The 24,415-nt window shown below is 38.5% G+C and overlaps 2 protein-coding genes across 6 annotated transcripts; one reads left to right on the forward strand and one right to left on the reverse strand.

The window, feature by feature from the left end:
• Positions 1–690: 690 nt before the first annotated feature.
• LOC123870158 (DNA ligase 4-like) lies at positions 691–19,855 on the reverse strand. 3 transcript variants are annotated; one of them, XM_045913349.1, is made up of 14 exons: positions 19,716–19,855; positions 10,666–10,851; positions 9,581–9,893; positions 8,630–8,805; positions 7,989–8,156; positions 6,787–6,982; positions 6,192–6,405; positions 5,219–5,345; positions 4,594–4,711; positions 3,975–4,168; positions 3,018–3,155; positions 2,291–2,555; positions 1,454–1,722; positions 691–1,029 (listed from the first exon to the last, which is right to left on the reverse strand). In XM_045913349.1, exons 2-14 carry the CDS (start codon positions 10,822–10,824, stop codon positions 706–708), a joined length of 2,661 nt encoding a protein of 886 aa, XP_045769305.1. In that variant the 5' UTR covers positions 10,825–10,851; positions 19,716–19,855; the 3' UTR covers positions 691–705. The 3 variants fall into 3 exon arrangements, with proteins under 3 accessions (XP_045769305.1, XP_045769314.1, XP_045769322.1); XM_045913358.1 differs by having other exon boundaries at positions 19,783–19,850; XM_045913366.1 differs by lacking the exon at positions 10,666–10,851 and having other exon boundaries at positions 18,130–19,853.
• Positions 19,751–24,133, forward strand: LOC123870276 (F-box/WD repeat-containing protein 9-like). Of its 3 annotated transcripts, XM_045913525.1 has the most exons (7): positions 19,751–19,768; positions 20,173–20,176; positions 21,087–21,237; positions 21,632–21,943; positions 22,362–22,627; positions 23,126–23,669; positions 24,007–24,133. In XM_045913525.1, the coding sequence occupies exons 3-7, from the start codon at positions 21,109–21,111 to the stop codon at positions 24,100–24,102; spliced, it is 1,347 nt and encodes a 448-aa protein (XP_045769481.1). In that variant the 5' UTR covers positions 19,751–19,768; positions 20,173–20,176; positions 21,087–21,108; the 3' UTR covers positions 24,103–24,133. The 3 variants fall into 3 exon arrangements, with proteins under 3 accessions (XP_045769481.1, XP_045769466.1, XP_045769472.1); XM_045913510.1 differs by lacking the exons at positions 19,751–19,768; positions 20,173–20,176 and adding an exon at positions 20,571–20,707; XM_045913516.1 differs by lacking the exons at positions 19,751–19,768; positions 20,173–20,176 and adding an exon at positions 20,750–20,900.
• The last annotated feature ends 282 nt before the right edge of the window (positions 24,134–24,415 follow it).

A 24,415-nucleotide genomic window follows, 5' to 3' on the forward strand; every position in this document is an offset into this window, starting at 1 on the left:
TTTCGCGGCCGAGCGCGTTTGATCATACAATCCCTTGTTCGTTTTAATCTAACCGTTCTCAATTACTAAGCTCGATGTGGTTAAAATATACGTGCAACTACTTTAACCGTGATTAACATTTTATTAAGACAGGACGTTCTTGAGAAACACTGCGTTATTTTTTATTCTCTTTTAACTTTATATAGGTACCTACTTGTAAGTTTTAGGCTTGAAAGTAAACAAGTCAATTAGTATTTTTTTTAATTTATTGTTAAAATAAATAAGTTCTCATGTCATCTATCAATCACTTAATTAACTAAGTAAGTACTTGATTACCTAACTAATTTAATTATCTCATTGTGTTTTCCTGTGACGTCAGTAAAGAACAACTGAGTAGATAATGAGTAGGTAGGTATAATAAATAGGTAAACATTATTTAAACATTATTTTAAACAAGTGTAAATTAAAAATTTATAATACCCCCGACAAATGAAGGTTACAGTAACTAGAAAATAGCTGATAACTTTTAAACGGCTGAACCGATTTTCTTGGATTATAGCTAAGAACACTCTCGATCAAGCCACCTTTCAAACAAAAAAAATCTAAATTAAGATCGGTTCATTCGTTTAGGCGCTACGATGCCACAGACAGATACACAGATACACACGTCAAACTTATAACACCCCTCTTTTGGGTCGGGGGTTAAAAACATAGATATTCTAAATATTACAGTAAATACTCCGTTTCCGTAATCCTTGCTTTTTCTTCGAAACACTGTTTTAACCAGTCTTCCGTCACAATTTTCGCTTTGGAATTAATTTTTAAAGCCTCTAAATCTTCTGTCTTCATTTTATTTGGGACGACCACATGCGTGGCCACTTGGGGTGAGTCCGCAGCTTTGGCGCCATACACTCGTGCTAAAGTTGCATACAAGGCATTGTCCACTACGTGTATGGAACAACCTCGTAAGAAAGAGAACGGGTTATTTTCACCGAACAACTGCCTGTCTAGTTTTAACATTTCTCTTGTCGTCAAATATATTGGCAGTTCCTGGAACAAAATGGAATTCCACTCATTTTTTCGGGTACCTAATTAAATTATTGCAGCAATTACAATTCATCATCTAGGGATTAAGTAATTGCATTTTAATTGTAGCTAATGAGATGAGTTTTCGTCAGGAGAACGCTTTTATCTAATCGCGACGCGAATGCAAACATTTTATTTAATCGTCTTCTACCACAATCTCTAAGCTTCCAACTTTTTTGGGATAAAATTTTGAATGAGAGTTCGTAATTTGTTAAGCTACTTAGGCATATCTGAAAATTGGTATTTGAACTTTCGGGCAAAAATGAAGAAGTAGGTATAGGTATACGCAGGTGTAGGTTTCAGTCTTCTAGAAATCCCAGCCATTCTCCAATTTTCAAAAATTTCAGGGTCAGCTATAGTTATCATATCGCATTATAAAATCACTTACCGCATCCATTTTTTTGAAACATTTTCTTAACGTGTTTTCGTCTATTTCCTCCGCGTAGCTATCTCCAAATTTGTCATATTCCATACATAAGTTCAGTCTAGTCTCATCCTTTATAGACAGCATATCTAAAGGACTCAGAGCACACAAACTCTCTGAAGCGGGCAGAGAGCGAAGCCAAGATGTAGTGATGATGTCTTCACTTCGCATCGCTATCAGGTTGCGTATTTTGACTGTGATAGTACCGGCCACACAGCACCATGTATCAGGTCCTGAAAAACTCTTGTAACCTGTATTTTTATTTTAAACTAGCTTTATATGTTATTATTTAATAGGTGAGCCGGCGATGGGTTGATCATGATGGTTGGCATCATAGGTGGAATCAGTGGCGTGCACAGGTTTAAAGCCAGGGTAAGCATTAAGGTATGAACATATTGTCTGGCAGGTTATAATGGAAAATAAGTGTAGATTTATTACAACTACGGTAGGCAGTACTTTTATACCTCTATGAGGTGCACGCCATTGGGTGGAATGTCATGTAAGGATCAACCATTCTATGTTGGGTTAGGGACTAGGATACATATGTAATTGTGGCTAATTCTTGTTGTACACAATCTCTAAACTAAATTAAAATGAAAAGCGTTGCTATCTCTTTCATTATGCTCCCTGCGGAAAAGGATAGCACAAGATTTAGATCTGCCAATTCCTTTTAGTTTAGAGATTGTGTAAAAAAAAAAAACGCGGTAAAAAACAGTGTATAGGCACTAGGTAAGTGTTCGACTTTTCAAATCCTCGAGACTTCAATCCAGACACGGTTGGGCAGTTTAAAAACCAACTCACCACTATTCTCAACATGTTTCCCCCCGTGTGACTGAATGATCCGCACCAGATCCGCTTTCTTGCAGTCCTCATCATCAGACAGTATGCACAGCTTTCGCCCCAGAAGCGCTTTAGACGTCACCTCCACGTCGTCTGCTAGTTTAGTGCGGAATTTATCCGACACTTGCGCCGCTTTTGATATTCTTTGTATTTTCCTCTCCTTTGGCTCGTTTGTAGTCTCGCTATTGATGCGCTTTGTGCTCAGTTTAACGACTGGGCTTCTTGTCTAAAGTATGTAGAAGATTTCGGCTTGAAATAATTTATTTAACCATAGGTAGATCTAAAGCGCATTCGGGTAAGGTGTGTTAAGATAATGCTAAGTGCGTATATCTTTATATGTTATCTAACATTAACGTTAAGATCGGGATTGCATGATGTTATGTTAAGAAAATATGAATAAAGGTGTGGACACACTGGTGGGTTGCCAACGAGTCATACTCAATCGTGTCACAGATTGTACTCACGCCGTGAATAACGCGGTTACAATAGGTAGGTACGGTACATATTTACGCTAAAAAAAGTTGTCCAAAAGTATTCATAATAAAATAGCAATAATAATTACTACTATCGATCTCGATTTAAACTGCATAAAAGTGTTATTACTGTTAAGTATTGAATTCGAATGTGTGAAAACGTGTTGATTAAGCAGATTTTTTATAGTAGTTAAAAATGAGTGGTGTATAGTTACAGAGACGAGCTGGGTGAAGTGCTGCAGCGTCATGACGTCGGCGACGGGCTTGTCGTCGCGTATGCGCTCGACGCGCGGGAAGCGCAGCGCGTAGCCGGCGCCGTACTCCGCGCTGCGGACTAGCTCCGTGGCGCGCACCTAGCATGCATGCCACCAGTTATCAACAAAATAGAATACTTTCTGTCTTTGTTGTACCTCTTCTACTCCTTTTACAACCTCTAGCACTGCCAAGGATCAGTGGTAGAGATCTCTTAGAGAGGTCTTAAGCGTCATAACTTTAAAAAAGCCGGTCAAGTGCGAGTCGGACTCGCATTCGAAGGGTTCCGTACCATCGTACAAGATATACCTAATACCTTTATGTAGAACTCTGCAAGTTGATAACGGTCTGCGCGGTGCGCCATCTATATGTCGTACTTACTTAGGTAATTCAGTGAATTAAATTTTTAAGATTTATTTTATTTTTTCTTTATTTATTTAAGGGCTTTGATACATTTAAAAGTACATGTCAGCCCTATTATAATCTAATTAAATACAACAATACAACAAAATTCTTAATCTAACAAAATAAGCCTTTCTCACTATCCATAATTTGATTTAGAAAGCAGCCATGTGCAGATGTCATTATCCCCAAACCAAACCAAAATATACTTCATAATCTCCCCAATAATAAAACCAATAAATGCTTTAATCTTTTCTTCGAAAGTGCAGTCCGACAAATATATCTCTTTCAATTTTTGAATTAATTTCATATAATTTATGCTACCTTTTTTTCTCTCGAATTTGTTCTTCTCATTGCCTTTGTTTTCATCATCACACTCATCCATGGACATACCTGTATTACTTTTTAAGATGGACTGCTATGATTGGCTAAGATATTTTTGTGCCATTGCAAAAATAAGATTTCTGCGCAGGTACATCGACGTTACTTATAAAAGTAATACTAATGTATATACCTACCTGTAAAACAATGGAATGCTCCGGGAGTATCCAGAAGTCTGGTTTCTTCTTGCCGAAGAGCAGACAGGGCGGCGCCGGCGCGCTCCTCGCAGCGCGCCAGTGCTGCTCCAGCAGCGCACACAGGCGCTCCTTCTCCTGGTAGCTGACCCCGCTGGAGACGTGGCCCACGCACACCCAGCGCTGGGGTGTATCGCCTATTGACAACAATGGTTTCTTAACCCGCCACTCGCAAATAAATACAGGTCGATGTAGAGTTCGAATCTCTCTGTGTTTGAAGAACATGTATATGTCAGTCTGTGACATCATTACTTCCTCAGTACCCATGTTATGTTTGTTTGTTGGTTTGTCCTTCAATCACATCGCAACGGAGCAACGGAACCACGGGGTTTTCTGCTGCACGGGTATAGTTAAAGACCTGGAGAGGTGACATAGGCTACTTTTTATCCCGGAGTTCCCACGGGATTTTTAACAACCTAAAACCCACGCGGACGAAGTCGCGGGCATCAGATAAGCGGACCGGACCGGATAGAGCAGTCAAAATGACTTTCACCAAAAAATACGTAGAGTAGAAGCTTCGCTTATACCGGGTGTCCTTAGTTTTTTTTTAATAATTGCATACCTGAGTCAATATCAGCACAGGCCACATAGAAGCTCTTAGCGCGGCCCTGTCTCTTGTTCTCCGCTTCCTCGGCCCCGATAATCACTAAATCCAAGTCCGTCATAGTGCCCTCTGTGTACTGGAAAGGACAAACCTATCTATATCTTCATCTACGTAGTACCTTACCAATATTGTGTAAAATACTTAGTACCTTAGATACTATTCAACAATTCCAACAATTCATCACTTTTCGGTGAAAGAAAATATCGTGAGGGGAAAATGGAAAAGTCCGTCGGCCTTTGACCTACACAGACTAAATAGGGCCCTTTTAGAAAGCCAAAAAATTAATTAAATCACCAGAATCTACACACGTCTAGTGAACAGTTGGAAAATCTGAAATTGGCACAAATTATTCTCATAATTTGTTATGTGTATAGGTAGGTATATGTGCAAACCAGGCCACGTGAGCTACGACATTGTGTTAGTGACCTGTCATGTACCTACTATGATAAATCTATGGATTAACTGGATGAAAAATTAATAAATGCCCTGGGCGAGGGCACCCATGCCCTACGTACTCTGATAGTAAAGATGAAAGCTGGCCACTCACCTAGGATTGAAAAGATTTATTGGTATAGCTGTTTACCTCAGGTTTAATCTTGAACCAACCGGCGTTGCGCTGGGCAGGAATGTAGTAGGAGTGGACGTCTTTTAGCACGATGCCCTCATCTTGGTCGTCGATAGCCTTGTTGAGGGCATTCACGACGTCCGAACTACCACCAGAATGTGAAATATTAGCTAAGTACTATTTTTCGCAACTATAACACGGTCAAGTGCAAGTCGGACTCGCATACTAAGGGTTCCGCACACAAGGATACTCAAACCAGTATAGTTAAAATGTCTCGCGTTCTCTTGGACAGCGCCATCTGTAATTTAAAGCCTGACCAAAAGATAAAAACCATCGCCATATTGCAGAAAACCATACAAGACCACATACTTAGTGATCATGGTAAATTATTTTGACGATTCAAAAGCACTTGCAAAAGTTTATTTGAATAAAAATATACTTATTTTATTCTATTCTATAGACCATATTATAATAGTGGTGCCTCCAGAGTAAGACTTTTATATTTTTGGTCAGGCTATATGAACACTGATTATTTTGACGTCACAGTTTTCAGATTTTTCTTTTAATTGTGCTATAAGACGTATATCCCTACCTGCCAAATTTTATGATTCTAGGTCAACGGGAAGTACCCTCCTAAGGGTGTTCAATCCTTGGATTGACAAACACGACAAACAGACAGATAACCCAGTGATCCTATAGGGTATCTTCTTTCCTTTTGACGGAACCCTAAAAACAGGTAAAAAGTTTACTTTCTGGCACCCTCCAGCGGCCCTTAATGCACGCCTGATATTCTGTTTCCTACCTAATCTTTGATTCAACTTTCGTAGCGACGCTTCGTTACCTTCACGTCAAAAGTGAATAGGCATCTTTTAAGCAAGCGCACTCTATCTTAGGCTGCATCAGCACTATCCCGCAGGTCTTATTGCAACCAAACGTTATAGAAACGCTATAAAAAAATGTACATAGTCTAAAATTAAAAAAAAAAACTTACACGTCTTTGACTGTTTCCCTTTTACTATGTTGTATGACTCCGGGAACGTCCGTGAACAGAGTGTCCAGTATCTTGAGTCTCTCGTGAAGAGGTAGGCCTCCCTTGTCCGGAGGCCCGACCAGCGACTGTCCGTTGTAATAGAGGATGTCGAATACGCAGTAGCACGCGCGATATGATGAATGTTCCGTTATCTTCTTTATATCGTACGACATTCCTAAAATAAGCATACTTTTTGAGAGGCAAGGAAAGTAAAAGTGCCTCTTCTTTTGAAGAAGAATGAAAAGGCGCCTTCGAGGCAGGTGCGCTCCGCCTCAGGCTGAATTATGATCTATTACTATTTGTAGTGATGCATTCAACGCACGTAAACTAGCAAGGCCACACTGTATAGGTGCAAACAATCACTATAATATTTAGCTGAAGAAAACAAGTTTTTTTTCTTCTGCCTATAAAGTTGTTAAAATAGGTTATCAGTTGACAGTCGTACGTTTTACGAGTACCTAGGTTTTACATTGTTTATTAATTAGGTAAGAACATAAATGTAACTAATTGTAAACCTAAATGTTTATGAGAATAAAGTAAGTAGGTAAATAAATACCTTTAGAACCAAAACATTGGTTTTCTTTATGCCAGCCCATCATTTCACCATCAAGAATAAAATTGTGCGCATTCGATGAAAAGCAAGTCTTCAAATCTGGGGTAAGTATGCCAGATTCAAATGTTTTACCATACTTCTTCGAATAAGCGAAACCTTTTCTCGAATAATATTCAAAAATGTTGTTTTCCACATGCATCTATATGGTACAAAACATACACATTATTTATTAGTTAGTTAGTTAGGTGAGCAGTTATAAAATATAGTGATATCATAGCTGTGTGTGTGGTAGCAAAGACTGCCACTTTTAAGTATAAGTAGCATTAGCCAAATTCGTTAGCGCAGAAAAGCACAGCCTAAAGCCGACTAAAACCGAATGCACATCGATGAAATACAGACCTTATGCTAAAATAATGCTTGATGCTATAAGAACAACAGAAAGTCTCGTGTTATCTCGCTCATAATTCGCGCACATTCAAACACCAATAACGGACGGACGCGCACAGTGATTGGCTGAGATATTTTCGTGTCATTCAAAAATAAGATTTCTGCGCAGGTACAGCGGCGTAACTTATAAAAGTGGTAGATAAGTGATACTGTAGAAAGTTGAGGTTAGCACGTGCCACTTACAAAACTATAAGAAGCCGAGCGATGGCCTAAAAAGCCGCAGTGTATCTTTATATGATTGGTTAGGTATATTATGGAGGTGGGTCACAACCATCAGCAATGAAAATGCGACGCTGAGAGAGAGGGAGAGAGATTTCTTTGGTCACGCCGCGCCGCACTACGCACAATGCGCTCTGGTACAATATTTGTGTGCTACAATAAGTTCTTTCTATACTCTATCCCCGTAAAAAAGTTAATATAGGTCTCTCTCTGTTACGTGGATTACGTAACAGAGACCTAACCTAACCATTTTGAGTGAACAACCAATCACAAACGAACCTACGTTTTCGAATTGAATATTGAATGTTTTTGAAAACATAGGCTTGTTTGTGATTGGTTGGTCACCCGAAATACTTGACTCTCCTGACTTTTTGTCTTTGTCATTTGTATGGATTTACTTACATAACAGAGTGAGCTAAATATTGACTTCTCTCCGTGGATAGAAGTATATTAATGCGAGAATGACGTGAGCCGGGATTAGATATCTACAGACGAGATACGGATAAACTACATAGGCTCTAAGAATATATCAAACTTGCCTGGAACCTCTCCCCATCAAACTTATCTTCAACCAGGTAGGTTTTATTCGGAGAGAGATGTATGTGCGTCACATCCATTCGCTCGGACAGCATCGGCCTCACTGCAAAGAACAGCTGTACGCCGAGCTCTAGCGGCCGAGTATCACCATCTTCCAGATCTTCGCATACCTAGATGATATAGAAAATTATTTTATAGATAATTGAATATTGCTTATTATCTCTGGTGCCTAGGCTTAAAGCGTATTTTAAGGATTTGGCCGATAAGTAGGCGTTTGCTGATATCAAGTGAGTGACCGTCGTCGTTGTTTTAAGCATGTTCTACCCAACGACGGTTGGTAAACACCACGCCAATATTTAGCTATGCAGTATATGCCAATACGCGTATGGGTGTCTCTCTCACACACACATACACCACACAGTTTTATACCTTTGATCAAATGTACCTTATGTATTCTATTATATCTATTGTACCTACCTTTGTAGACTTGTAGATATATAAATGTTATAAAACCCGCTTAAACCAAAATAAACCGCTGGTCAAATTGAATTTATTTTACGAAATTAGTTTACGTCTGATTTCGTAATGCAATTTCATGCCACTTTTTTCGTAATGTAAATTCCGCTTTAGGCAGTGCCCCTACCTTACGAAGATCGCTACAATTTCGATACAGTTCCGGGGCGTCCGGATGAAAGCATGACAGTATGCGATGTGAACTCATGCCGAGCTTCAAATCCTTTAAAATCATTCGGAGAAACCATTTAAACTCTTGAGGTGTTAACTTCGTAATCGCGTAGCTAAATGCCTCGTCCAGGGTCGCTGAAATAAACGTGCCCTTTAATTTTAATATTTTTTTATTTTAATAACTATATACGGAACCCTAAGAGGGAGACCCGGCTCGCACTTAGCCGGTATTTTTAAATTTCTAATTTTTTGCAGAAACAACTTGCCTAGTCTTACTAAGTTATCAACAGATCTATATAATTTTTGAGTCACCAATCAATCACAAACATGTTATCAAAAAACATTCGAAGTTCAAAATTAGAAAACAGTTTCGTTAATCGTTTGTGATTGGTTGATGCCTCGAAATGGTTAGCGCCACTGAGATTTTTAGCTCTATCATTTGTATGGAAGTACCTACGTAGGTACGTATGTACTACGTAACATAGAGAACGCTATACATAAAAGTGGCTTATTACCTACTAAATTCATTCTGCGGATAGGGTACCTAGTTACCTATAGTGTTAGTCTTCTAGACGAAATGATAGCATAGTGCTAAAGACGTCTCCTATGCTGAGGGTCGGTGGTTCGATCCCAGACACGCACTTTAACTTTTTAGTTATGTGCGTCAGCAATTTAATTTATCACTTGCTTTAACGGTGAAAACATCGTGAAACCTGCATGCCTAAGAGTTCTCCATAATGTTCTCAAAGGTGTGTAAAGTCTGTCAATCCGCACTTAGCCAGCATGGTGGACTATAGCCAAAACCCTTCTCATCAGATTTCTGCATTCATAAAGAAGGCCGAATTATTGCAGGTTTATGTAGGTACATACCTAAGTAGGTAGGTACAATACTGATTAAATTGAAACTTACGTCCTTTATTTCCAACTTCATCCTTAGCAATTTTGTCTAAAATTTCATTAACAGCGCCCACTGTTAACTGTGGAGTAGTTTGTTGTGCTCTGGTATTCAAAACGAAAAATGCTATGCTAGCAAAATCACTTTCATGCGAAGAGGAATGGACGGAGCGAAAGTTCAACAACTTTTGGGCATCTAGTGTTTGTTTATTCAGTGATAATACTTTTACCAATAAAGCACCGAGTTTTGTTTCTTTCAAGTTATATGCACTTCTTTCCCGTTCACAATCAGGTAGCAGTAATCTTAGAATAGGGAAAAAAGTGGAATCCTGAAAAAATGTAGGTAGGTGAGCGAAAAGCAAAAAATAAATACTTAGTGATTCTACTTCATTATGTACCTATTTCAACAACTGGATTCAAAAGAAAGCATTTTGGTGTTTCAGCCATATTGATTTACTGATGACGTCACATCTAGTTTTATTGGTTCTTTGGTTTGTAATAATTACAAACTATCTATAATATTTTTTAAGCTGACGCGCTCCACCTTAGGCTACATCATTATTATCATCACCTATTTGGTGTGATTGTAATCAAAAACATGCCTAGATACTTAGAAATGCCCTTATGAAATTAAATAGGTAAGTATTGTATGCGACAGGTCGAGATAGCAATCGGGATGGGGACGCCCCACCTCTTTTTTTTCTTCTCTCGTCTGGCTTTACACTGATTAGCCAATGTCAAGTTTGTAGTTATTTACAAGTTAGGAAAACTATATGTATAAGTATGGACTTCGTCTGTGCCGGCGCCCGCCGACATACACGCGGCGCCCTTTTAGAGCGCTTCCCAATCAGTTCCTCGGTCAGTTCCACCACCAATAAACACCAGCAGGACACAAAAACCGGCCACTTCTAACAAAAAAACACTCCAAAAGTCACAACACGCGCGCCAGCAAACGCCACCACAGACAAAGTCCACGCCCCACCTCATACCCCAATTGCCATCTCGACCTGTTGCGTAGGTACCTGCTATACAAACTTATTATTATTTATTTATTTTTAACTTTTTTTTTGAACAAAAAGTTTATTTTTATTATAATCTTACCTTTGCGCCAACAGTATTAGCCACTCTCATAGTAAAATTATTTACGAATTTCGCTAATATTTTATCTTGCTCTGGCCTTTGCTTCTTTTTTTTATGTATTTGTTCAAGTACATTACACAATTCTCCGAATAGTATTTCATTTGCTGGTATGGTTACCATGATGCGTATGTCACTTGCCAAGTAAGCCTAGAAACAGTTTTTTTTTTAATCCAGAAAAGTATTGAATGCCTGGGTATCTAGTTAATTTTTTTAAATGTGTCAAAGCGAGCTGGTTCTGTATCTGAAACCTAAATATTGAAACACAGTTTTTTAGTTTTATATAATGTTTATTTAAGGACGTCTTTGCAAAATGAATAGGTATCAAAATTGCACTACTACATAAGTACACTGCCCACACGCACACAGCTGCGTCAAAATGAGTGAATCGACTTGATTTTGATACTTTTATATTTTTATTTTATTTTATATTTGGTCATCTATTTTTTTTTAACAGTTTTTTTTTTAAATATGTATCTTGACAATAATACAGTAAATAGAACAGTGCCTACAGACTAAGGGTCTGATGATGAAATATTTCACCATGACTTCTTGGCAATGAACAACATTTCTATGCTTATGAAATTATGAGCTCCTACTATGACTAAAATAATCTGAGAAGGATAGCATTACATTACCTCCCGACTTGATGAAATTGCATACTTTGGAACCTACTACTGGAACTCAGAGACGAATAGAGCTAGGTGTTTCGAGTTTGGGCTCATTTTCTTAGTCATGATGAGATCTTACCTCCGGATTTGTGGAGTGACCTGATGGTATACCTCGGAACTATTGGAACTCGGAGACGAATAGAGCTAGGTGTTTCGAGTTTGGGCTCATTTTCTTAGTCATGATGAGATCTTACCTCCGGATTTGTGGAGTGACCTGATGGTATACCTCGGAAGTCACTATTGGAACTCGGAGACGAATAGAGCTAGGTGTTTCGAGTTTGGGCTCATTTTCTTAGTCATGATGAGATCTTACCTCCGGATTTGTGGAGTGACCTGATGGTATCCTCGGAAGTCACTATTGGAACTCGGAGACGAATAGAGCTAGGTGTTTCGAGTTTGGGCTCATTTTCTTAGTCATGATGAGATCTTACCTCCGGATTTGTGGAGTGACCTGATGGTATACCTCGAAAGTCACTATTGGAACTCGGAGACGAATAGAGCTAGATGTTTCGAGTTTGGGCTCATTTTCTTAGTCATGATGAGATCTTACCTCCGGATTTGTGGAGTGACCTGATGGTATACCTCGGAAGTCACTATTGGAACTCGGAGACGAATAGAGCTAGGTGTTTCGAGTTTGGGCTCATTTTATTAGTCATGATGAGATCTTACCTCCGGATTTGTGGAGTGACCTGATGGTATACCTCGGAAGTCACTATTGGAACTCGGAGACGAATAGAGCTAGGTGTTTCGAGTTTGGGCTCATTTTCTTAGTCATGATGAGATCTTACCTCCGGATTTGTGGAGTGACCTGATGGTATACTTTGGGAGTCTCTATTGGAACTCGAAGACGAATAGAGCTAGGTGTTTCGAGTTTGAACTCATTTTCTTAGTCATGATGAGATCTTACCTCCGGATTTGTGGAGTGACCTGATGGTATCATCGGAAGTCACTATTGGAACTCGGAGACGAATAGAGCTAGGTGTTTCGAGTTTGGGCTCATTTTCTTAGTCATGATGAGATCTTACCTCCGGATTTGTGGAGTGACCTGATGGTATACCTCGGAAGTCACTATTGGAACTCGGAGACGAATAGAGCTAGGTGTTTCGAGTTTGGGCTCATTTTCTTAGTCATGATGAGATCTTACCTCCGGATTTGTGGAGTGACCTGATGGTATACCTCGGAAGCCACTATTGGAACTCGGAGACGAATAGAGCTAGGTTTTTCGAGTTTGAGCTCATTTTCTTAGTCATGATGAGATTTTACCTCCGGATTTGTGGAGTGACCTGATGGTATACCTCGGAAGTCACTATTGGAACTCGGAGACGAATAGAGCTAGGTGTTTCGAGTTTGGGCTCGTTTTGTTAGTTATGACGAGATTATACCTTGAAACTTGTTGGAGTGCTCTGAAGGTATACTTCAAAAGCCACTATTGGACTTTCGAGTCGAGTAGAGTTAGATGTTATGAGTTTGGGCTCATTTTCTTAGTCATGATGAGATCTTACCTCCGGATTTGTGGAGTGACCTGATGGTATACCTCGGAAGTCACTATTGGAACTCGGAGACGAATAGAGCTAGGTGTTTCGAGTTTGGGCTCGTTTTGTTAGTTATGACGAGATTATACCTTGAAACTTGTTGGAGTGCTCTGAAGGTATACTTCAAAAGCCACTATTGGACTTTCGAGTCGAGTAGAGTTAGATGTTATGAGTTTGAGCTCATTTTCTTAGTCATGATGAGATCTTACCTCCGGATTTGTGGAGTGACCTGATGGTATACCTCGGAAGTCACTATTGGAACTCGGAGACGAATAGAGCTAGGTGTTTCGAGTTTGGGCTCGTTTTGTTAGTTATGACGAGATTATACCTTGAAACTTGTTGGAGTGCTCTGAAGGTATACTTCAAAAGCCACTATTGGACTTTCGAGTCGAGTAGAGTTAGATGTTATGAGTTTGAGCTCGTTTTGTAAGTTCCAATAGTGACTTCCGAGGTATACCATCAGGTCACTCCACAAATCCGGAGGTAAGATCTCATCATGACTAAGAAAATGAGCCCGAACTCGAAACAGCTAGCTTTATTCGTCTCCGAGTTCCAATAGTGACATCCGAGGTATACCATCAGGTCACTTCACGAATCCGGAGGTAACATCTCATCATGACTAAGAAAATGAGCCCAAACTCGAAACACCTAGCTTCCAAAGTCTTAATAGAGTTCACAAATTCAAATACCTTGGACACTTGTTAACCGAGGACCTTAAGGATGATGACGATATGGAAAGGGAACGCAGGGCATTGTCGGTCCGAGCGAATATGGTGGCCCGAAGGTTTGCCCGATGTACAGATGCTGTGAAAATCACACTGTTCAAGGCATACTGTACATCCTTATACTCAGCAAGCCTGTGGGTTCACTACACGCAAAGGGCTTACAATGCTCTGCGAGTCCAATACAATAATGCGTTCAGGATTCTGTTGCGGCAACCTCGGTTCTGCAGTGCATCGGCTATGTTTACCAAGGCGCGGACAGACGGCTTTGATGCCGTCTGGCGCAGGAAAACAGCCTCACTATTGTGCAGAGTCCGTGGAAGCAGCAACAGCATCCTGCGTATGATTAGTGATAAGGCGGATGGTCCTCTGCTGGGGAAACTCATGCAGAGGACTAAATCCCTTTTAGTAATTAAGTACTAACATAGTTTTTAAGTTTTTTATTGTTACTAACTACTTAGTGTTTAAGTACTAACATAGTTTCTAAGTTTGTATTGTTACTAACTACTTAGTGTTTAAGTACTAACATAATTTTTAAGTTTTTTGTTACTAACACTAATGGATCTGTGTTGTCCGATTATTAAATAAATAAATAAATAAATAAAATAAATCCGGAGGTAAGATCTCATCATGACTAAGAAAATGAGCCCAAACTCGAAACACCTAGCTCTATTCGTCTCCGAGTTCCAATAGTGACTTCCGAGGTATACCATCAGGTCACTCCACAAATCCGGAGGTAAGATCTCATCATGTCTAAGAAAATGAGCCCAAACTCGAAACACCTAGCTCTATTCGTCTCCGAGTTCCAATAGTGACTTCCGAGGTATACCATCAGGTCACTCCACAAATCCGGAGGTAAGATCTCATCATTACTAAGAAAATGAGCCCAAACTCGAAACACCTAGCTCTATTCGTCTCCGAGTTCCAATAGTGACTTCCGAGGTATACCATCAGGTCACTCCACAAATCCGGAGGTAAGATCTCATCATGACTAAGAAAATGAGCCCAAACTCGAAACACCTAGCTCTATTCGTCTCCGAGTTCCAATAGTGACTTCCGAGGTATACCATCAGGTCACTCCACAAATCCGGAGGTAAGATCTCATCATTACTAAGAAAATGAGCCCAAACTCGAAACACCTAGCTCTATTCGTCTCCGAGTTCCAATAGTGACTTCCGAGGTATACCATCAGGTCACTCCACAAATCCGGAGGTAAGATCTCATCATGACTAAGAAAATGAGCCCAAACTCGAAACACCTAGCTCTATTCGTCTCCGAGTTCCAATAGTGACTTCCGAGGTATACCATCAGGTCACTCCACAAATCCGGAGGTAAGATCTCATCATGTCTAAGAAAATGAGCCCAAACTCGAAACACCTAGCTCTATTCGTCTCCGAGTTCCAATAGTGACTTCCGAGGTATACCATCAGGTCACTCCACAAATCCGGAGGTAAGATCTCATCATTACTAAGAAAATGAGCCCAAACTCGAAACACCTAGCTCTATTCGTCTCCGAGTTCCAATAGTGACTTCCGAGGTATACCATCAGGTCACTCCACAAATCCGGAGGTAAGATCTCATCATGACTAAGAAAATGAGCCCAAACTCGAAACACCTAGCTCTATTCGTCTCCGAGTTCCAATAGTGACTTCCGAGGTATACCATCAGGTCACTCCACAAATCCGGAGGTAAGATCTCATCATGTCTAAGAAAATGAGCCCAAACTCGAAACACCTAGCTCTATTCGTCTCCGAGTTCCAATAGTGACTTCCGAGGTATACCATCAGGTCACTCCACAAATCCGGAGGTAAGATCTCATCATTACTAAGAAAATGAGCCCAAACTCGAAACACCTAGCTCTATTCGTCTCCGAGTTCCAATAGTGACTTCCGAGGTATACCATCAGGTCACTCCACAAATCCGGAGGTAAGATCTCATCATTACTAAGAAAATGAGCCCAAACTCGAAACACCTAGCTCTATTCGTCTCCGAGTTCCAATAGTGACTTCCAAGGTATACCATCAGGTCACTCCACAAATCCGGAGGTAAGATCTCATCATGACTAAGAAAATGAGCCCAAACTCGAAACACCTAGCTCTATTCGTCTCCGAGTTCCAATAGTGACTTCCGAGGTATACCATCAGGTCACTCCACAAATCCGGAGGTAAGATCTCATCATGACTAAGAAAATGAGCCCAAACTCGAAACACCTAGCTCTATTCGTCTCCGAGTTCCAATAGTGACTTCCGAGGTATACCATCAGGTCACTCCACAAATCCGGAGGTAAGATCTCATCATTACTAAGAAAATGAGCCCAAACTCGAAACACCTAGCTCTATTCGTCTCCGAGTTCCAATAGTGACTTCCGAGGTATACCATCAGGTCACTCCACAAATCCGGAGGTAAGATCTCATCATGACTAAGAAAATGAGCCCAAACTCGAAACACCTAGCTCTATTCGTCTCCGAGTTCCAATAGTGACTTCCGAGGTATACCATCAGGTCACTCCACAAATCCGGAGGTAAGATCTCATCATGTCTAAGAAAATGAGCCCAAACTCGAAACACCTAGCTCTATTCGTCTCCGAGTTCCAATAGTGACTTCCGAGGTATACCATCAGGTCACTCCACAAATCCGGAGGTAAGATCTCATCATGACTAAGAAAATGAGCCCAAACTCGAAACACCTAGCTCTATTCGTCTCCGAGTTCCAATAGTGACTTTCGAGGTATACCATCAGGTCACTCCACAAATCCGGAGGTAAGATCTCGTCATGACTAAGAAAACGAGCCCAAACTGGACACATCTAGTTCTTCTAGTCTTCAAGTTCCTGTCGCAGCCTTCGAAGTTCACTATCAGATCACTATCATGCTCAAGAAAAAAATCCAGCTAACGATAAAATGTGATAATAGGTACATAATATTATCATTATTATCTTACCTTGCCAAAATATCAGCACAATCACGGAATAAGTACCTATAAATATCAGTTAGGGTTTTGTCGAACTATTTTGTGTTCGTACAGCGATCTTTTCCACATCAAAAAATTATAGCAACCGACGCAGAGACCACCCACGAAGGCGGCTGGCCGCTGACTGATATAATTTTGAAATCATACCATTGCCTGCCCAATATCAAAATAACCCTTAGTGCACTGTATTAAGGTTTGCGGTTGAAGCAAAATACGTGAAAAATTTATACACGATGTTTTTATTTATTTTTATACTATTATTAATATAATAATCCTATATTTTGAGGTGCACATTATGTGCTAACGGAAAATATTTATTAGAAGAATAAAATCCGTACGTAAACTGAGAAAAATGTACCTAAACTTGACCCTAAATCGTTAATTCTGCGTGGAAGAGGTGAAGGAAAATCGTTCTTATAGTATCAAAATTAATGATTTTATCAAAAAATTACTCGATTTCTGGAGATAAAGGACCAATCTATTTTTAGCAATCTGTAGTTCCAATTTACTTAGTATATTTTAGCCACAAAGCGTACCGAAAATCTATACAAGTGTGCAAATACGTCCTTAAGTATATATTTTATATTACTAAATATTTGGCCATATATCTTCTCGCAATGTCTGGTGACTGATCTTTATACAGTACATAAAGATTGTAAGCAGTCTCGCGTGTTAAATCTATGACTCCATGCTTACTACAAGTTGTAATGGGGCCACAAGCCAGTGCTCGCTCATAATACTCAATGGCTAAATTGTTAATATTCAACATGTGATATGCTCTGCCCATGTTATAGTTGACTTCCTGTTCACACTTTCTTAATTGTTTATATGTAAGCAAATAAGCAAATCCCTGTAAAATTAAATTGTGGTGTTTATCTACTGTTCTCTGAGCTGCCATTGCCAGTATCGTGACTGCTATCAACAAGGCTGACAAAGGTTCTCTGCACTGGTTGTGATATTCCAAGAAGTACTTCAAAGCGACAAGATATCTGCCTGATATCAAGAAGTTGTTACCCAGGAAAAGATGCTTTACAATATTGTAATCCTTCTGAAAGAGCCTTGATAAAAATTTACCATGTGTGTTTTCATCTAAAGAGCTGATAACGTAACTTAATAAGTTGTACGTCTTTAGACCAGGATACTTAACAGCATATTCTTTGACAAATCTAAGGGCATTCTGAAAGTCATTATTCAAAAGGCAAGCTTGAAGGCAGTAAAATGCAACATCAGAACGATGAGAGGATAGTCCCTTTGAAAGCAGACCTAAAAATGTTATTCTTTGCATAGTGGGATACAATTTATGTTGGCAGGCAATTTCAATCAACTCCTTAAAAAGAGCGAATTCTTCATTGGGATTAAATTTGAAAGTTTTGTCATCTTCAAATTGTATATCATCTTCGTGATAAGTACTCTCCCCTCTCATCTTCCGGAAATTGAAAATAAGGTCCACACCACCCTTAGCTCTACAAGCAAGATTCAGCTCTTCTCTGTGCCTAAATTTAGTCAAATTTCTAGACAACAGGGCTTCCCCAACATCCAAATACTTCAATGGTTTGTTGTACTTCTTTAAGGCTTGACATTGCTCATACAGTAGGTTAGCGCTAACAACATATTTATAATCCTGTTGCAAAATATTTAATGCATCTTCTATGCATCCTTTTTTCTCAAGTATGCAAAATAGTTTTTTCCGAGCATTAGGATGCTGTGGAACATGTTTCAACACCTTGTAATAAGAGTCAATGGCGTCGTCTACCCTCCCTAACTTGAACAGGCATTCTGCATGTTTCAGCCACACAGCTCCCAAATCAAAATTAGTATTTCTCACTAAAGGTTCAAGCAATTTAATAGCCATCTCATAGTGACCCACTGAAGAGAAAGCTTCTTCTATGTCCATATAAAGGTCCCCAGCTTTATCAACATCATTGCTCAAAAAGTCATTTAACAGTGTCTCCACAAGGCTTAAAGAACCCAAATGGATGAAGCACACTAATAATTTACTTTTTAAATCTATAGCCATTTTGCTGGGTATAATGCAGCTCAAATAGTTAGTGTGTTCTTCTATTTCCCCATTAGCATTCTTAATGGTTTGTATTTCTGCTTCAATTTCAACACCTATGCTAGACACAAAAACATCTATGCAGGTTTGATACTGTTTTAAAGAAATGAGTAACTCTAAATAAATGTTTATATCTTCTATAGTAAATATTGAGGAACATTGTTTATATGCTGTAGACATAACTTCACATGCTCTTTCTATTTCTTCACTGTTGTGATACAAAGTTACGGCCAGTTTAGCATATTTCATTATTGTTTCACCTTCACTTGATGGCAAAGAACTAACAATCTTATGATAACATTTAACTCTCGTAACATTTAACGTATTTACTGGATATTTCATTTCTTCCAAAGCTGTAAGGAATTCCAGTCTTTTCATGTGGGCATCCAAGTTCTGAGGTTCTGATTTGATGGCCTGCGTGTAGCAAATCATTTCCTGTTTCTTGTCATCTCTCTGCTTACATATAGCAGCGAGCCTCCACCATTCTTCAGCGTCAGCTCGACTCAGATGTGCAGCTAGTAATGAGAACTGTAAGGATTTATCTACATCATGTTCATAAATTTGAGCTAATGTTTGGTAAGGTTCTGCAGCTGTAGGTAGTTGCTTTATGATTTCGTGGCACATGCGTTCTGCCATGTCTAAGTCTCCTCGAGCGAATCGTATATTTGCTTCACCCATTAATCCCACTAAAGCTGCAGAAAGGCGGGTGCGCCTCCGTCTTTTCTGTAAGGTTTTCTCGACTACTTGTACTGAATTTATGGTTTCCTCGTCATTTCTTCCCACATCTTCTAAATCCTCTTCGTCTTCAGGGCGATACCATTCACTAGAATATTCAGCAAAAGACATTTCTCCACTCAAAAATTTGTTAGTCAATTCTTCATCCACATCCATTTCGTCGTCACCATGTGATTGCGATGTACTTTCTGTTTTTGTATCCATGATTTCGTACTTCTTTTCACAATTTATTTATATCGAGTAAATATGGGTAAAGGCAGAAAAGAAGGAATCATCTACTAAGGTCTGTGTTAATTTAAAAAAAAAACATCAATTAATAATATGCGTACCTACTTATGCGTCGTGATTATAATCACTAGAATAGAAAGATATTTAAAATATATCATTCTTTTATACCTTGATTTAAAAAAATACAGCACATTCAAATAAATACAAAAATATACAAGAAAAGATTTGAAAAATGAAAACCATAGAGTAAAGAAATTATAACTGAGTGAAAATTGGTGAAAATTGGCAAGTGACAACTGACAGTTGTCGTTTGCCAACAGTGCTGCCACCTTAAGGGGCAATGAAGGGGCATGAGACGGGCCTGCCCACGAAATTCAAATTTAATTTGCTTTTTCGCATTTTTTAAACTAATACGACAACGTAGGCTTATGGCATTTTCAATTGCGACAATGGCAGTATCACCCTCATAGGTTTATATAAAAATCTTTACTTGAAAGGGTCCAGGTTAAGAAATTAGCTGTAGTATCGACTAATTCCATCGATGACTAATTCTAACACATTAGTCGATACAACAGCTAATTTCTTAAACTGGAAATTAACTTAAAGTAAAATTTAGACCGCAATAGTGTTTGACGTTCGTCATCGTCATGGAGAGCAAAGAGTATATGTAAAGATTATGTCTATTGCACCAGCGACTTCGTCTGTGTTGGTGTTAGCGGGCGTGCTCTGCCTTTTTGGAGTGTTTTTTTGTTAAAACTGACTGGAAAGCGCTCTAAAGGGGTGCCGTGCGCATGTCGGCGAGCGCCAGCACAGACGGGGTCCATACTTGTATAGTTTAACTAACTTGTTACAAATAACTACAAACTTGACATTGGCTAATCGTTGTAAAGCCAGTAGAAAGAGAAGAAAAAAAAAAATTGCACCAGCACAAAGTACTTTGTACTTGGTCTGTGGCTTTTTGCTTTGTTGCGATTGTTGCAAAATTGCGATTGTTGATTTGCAAAAATCATGGGAAAGTCCATCATTTTTTAGAAAGACATGATATATAATTTTATATTTTATTTCAAAATCGGATTATAAAAGTTATCTTTAAGTAAGTACTGTATTGTTTTTTACAGTAGTTTTTCTTTACTAAAAAATATTGTTCCTGCCTTAGATAAAAATTACGGAAACTTTGAATTCTTCGACGAAAACGAAAATTGCCGTGCCCAAGGAAGGAGTTCAACATGCATGACGATTTACGATAAATCATTAGCGGAATTAGAAACAACCAAATTCATCATCATGTAAATATTTATAAAGGCTGCTCCGAAACCATTACTTTGTACGAATATAATAATAAAACAGTTGGTGGACTTGTATGGTACCCTTGAAACAAGATTCTGATTACCTTAAAAAGATACTTGCTGTAGGTGTGTTAGTATTAGTCATCAAAGCACCAATTCTGCATGAAACCTTTTTTTACTTTTTAGGTGAGGTAGCAGAAAATACACAATGTGTGATATATTGCAATCTGTTAGGGAAGAAATTGCTGATATTGAGAATGAATGTATTAAACCAGATGCAGAACTTGAGGGTGTTTATAATGCTGCAGAGCCCTCATTAGAAAGCATGCCACTTGAGGTTTGGCCATTGTATATTACAAAACTATCAGTCTCAAGTGAGAGAATATAAAACCTATTTATTTAAGAATTTTTTAGAATAACTTTTGCGAGTTTTATTGGTTAATCAATGTATAAATTACTTTGTTAATATTATAATAATGCAGATTTAATTACATACCTACTGTTAAAATATTCAGCAATTTTTAAGAATAGAAAGCCTTAATTTATTTAGGTATAGAAAGCCTTAATTTAGCATAATATTGTGTAGGTATACATTGTATATAAAGTATGCATTAAGTTTGTGATTGTGGCTAATTATGTTGTACAATCACTTAAACTAAAATTAAAAAATTTGCTGCCACCAGAATCAGTAGTACCATTGTCATATTTATTTAAATTATGGTTATTTCCAGATTATATTGAAAATATGCTCATATTTGGATGCAGAATTTCTTAAAACTGTTCTAGGCAAAGTTTGTAGGAGATTTGATGATATTTTATCTGATGTCAGTCTATGGAAGTATAGAGTGAGCTGTAAAATTAGTGGAAAATTTCCACCATTGTCCAATTTGGACAATTCATATGAGGATGAAATGGACTGGACTGAAATATGTATTGAAATGGAGAGTGAACGGAACAAATGGTGTAATATTGACAAGGCAATGAGCCACTTTGTTATTAAAGATGTTCATTATGCATCAGTTGATGCAGTGATCTTGGTTAATGTAAGTTTTCTATATATAACTAGATCATTCTCATTGATTTAGATTTTTTAAAATCCTAAGGGAACTTCAATTTTCTGGAATAAAAATAGCTTACCTCCATATACCTATGGGATTCAATCCTTGTACCAATTAGATCATGCCTGCAACTTCGTCCATATAGATTAAATTTTTAATAACCCTGGGGAACTCTTTAATTTTTCAGGACCAAAAGTATCCTATGTCCATTTGTGTGATGCGAGCTACCTCTGTATGTCAAAATTGATTGAATGCATGGTGTAATAGGTGTGCCAACATGAAAAAGCTAATAATAAAATGGGCAAACTATATCTGCTGAAAGCCCACATATTATACTCTCCTTAAAAAGAAATAAAGATTAATATAATGATTTTATTACATACAAATTCATCTTTTTTTTTAGAAAGGTAAGACATGTATATCGGGCGGACGCGATAGGTGCTTAGCATTATGGAATGTGATTGACTTTAAGCCAGAAGAGAGCAGCAAAGTTAACACTGTTCTAAATGATTTAAAGCCAACAAAAGTAAGGCACGATGCACATTCTGGTTGGATATGGGATCTCGCCACTCGAGATGACCAAGATTATTATATTTATTCAGCATCATGGGATAATACCGTCAAGGCGTGGGATATTAGCAGTGAATTTGAATGTGTAGAAACATTTCAGTAAGTTTTTTTTTTAAATTTGTAGTCTATAAAGTGAGTAAATGAGATATAAGTATATTATCTCCTTCTGTCTGCATTTTGTTTCTCATTGAGAGGGTTGTGATCCCTCTTTGCTTTAATCACATACTGGTAATGGTTTTCTTAGGATAATAATTCAGTGGGTTTCTAAATCTTTCTGCTTACAACTTGACTGTGTACTATTTTTTTATCTTATTGCAAGACAGGGTTTCTGGAAGAACAGTGCATTTCTTACTTATGGCAGAATACAGAAATTGGAAACATCTATTTATGCATAACAACAGCTTTAGTGATAATAATTGTCTCATTATTGACATTTTACTCAAAAAACAGTTAAACATAATATAGTGTGTGAAGAGGTAGCAGACAGACATACACTTTCACATTTATAATTATTAGTATAAATGTGGATTTTCATTAAAATCTGTATAATGTACTTAAAAGTCTTTGTTAATTTGAATTCATGTTTGATTGTCCTAGGTGTGGCATGTCTGCCCTGTCTGTAATAGCTTATGGCTACAATGTGATGGCGGGCTTATATTCCAAGAAGATATTGACGTTTGACGTAAGAAATGGACCTACACCTGTTAATACCTACAAACCTCACGGAGGACCTGTATTAGGACTAACGACTTATGGCAATCTAGTCGCATCTGTTAGTGAAGACAAAACTTTAGCTATATTTGATAGAGTAGCTGGAAAAATTATGAAGAATGACATCAAGATACCATCCAATAAGGCATACCCAGTGTGTTTGAGTTGGAATACTTATGCCTTATATATTAGTGATTCAAAAGGCTCCCTACATCTCTTCAGTCCTAGTAATCATGAACATGTAAGGTCACACAAACTCTGGCCAGAATCAGAATCAGAGACTGAACGAGTAAGTAAGATAGTTGGTTGTCACCAAGGCCAGGGGACACTGATATGCTGCTCTGATAGAGGAGAAATCAAATTTTTATACAATTGCAGTCCGCCTAAAGAATATCATAGTATTCAAACAAATACAGTTGACGTCACAAAGGTATAATTTTCTTTACCCTGGAACCCTCGTAGCTTTACTTTTAAGTTTACGTAATTAATTATCACCACATATTTCAAATCTAAAAAATCTGACAAACAATAGGTGTACAATAGTACCTACTTTGAATAAATGATTTTGACTTTTTTTGCTTGCTTGCTTTTTGACTGCTGTCCATCCGTCCGTCCGCCCGTATGTCTGTCTGTCAGCGGGCTGTATCTCGTGAACCATAGTTTGTAGATACCTACCTGAAGTTCCACAGAATGTGTATTTCAATTGTGTGTGGTTTGCAATCTTGCAGTTATAGTATGCACTGAGATTGTTTTATTTTGTTTTTCAGTTGCGATATTTGAATGGAGTTTTAGCCGTTGGTACGTGTGATGCTGCTCTAGAATTTTGGATACCAAATGAAGAATTTGATAAGCCCAACTTATGAACGAATCTCAATAATTCATTTTGAGAGTATAAAACAAGCTTATTTGAAACTAGCTTATGCCCGCAATTTCGTCCGCGTGAACGTACACAAATTTCAAACCCCCTTAGGGGTTGAATTTTCAAAAATCCTTTCAGAGCGGATATCTACGTTGCAATAGCTATCTGCATGCCTTTCAACCCGACCCGTCCAGTAGCTAGAGCTGTGCCTTGATAGATCAGTCAGTCAGTCAGCTTTTCCTTTTATATAATACTAGAGGATGCCCGCGGCTTCGCCCGCGTGGATTTCGGGATTTTAAATCCCGCAGGTACTCTTT

The sequence above is a fragment of the Maniola jurtina genome, chromosome 2 (assembly GCF_905333055.1).
Source record: "Maniola jurtina chromosome 2, ilManJurt1.1, whole genome shotgun sequence".
NCBI classification, from domain to species: domain Eukaryota; kingdom Metazoa; phylum Arthropoda; class Insecta; order Lepidoptera; family Nymphalidae; genus Maniola; species Maniola jurtina.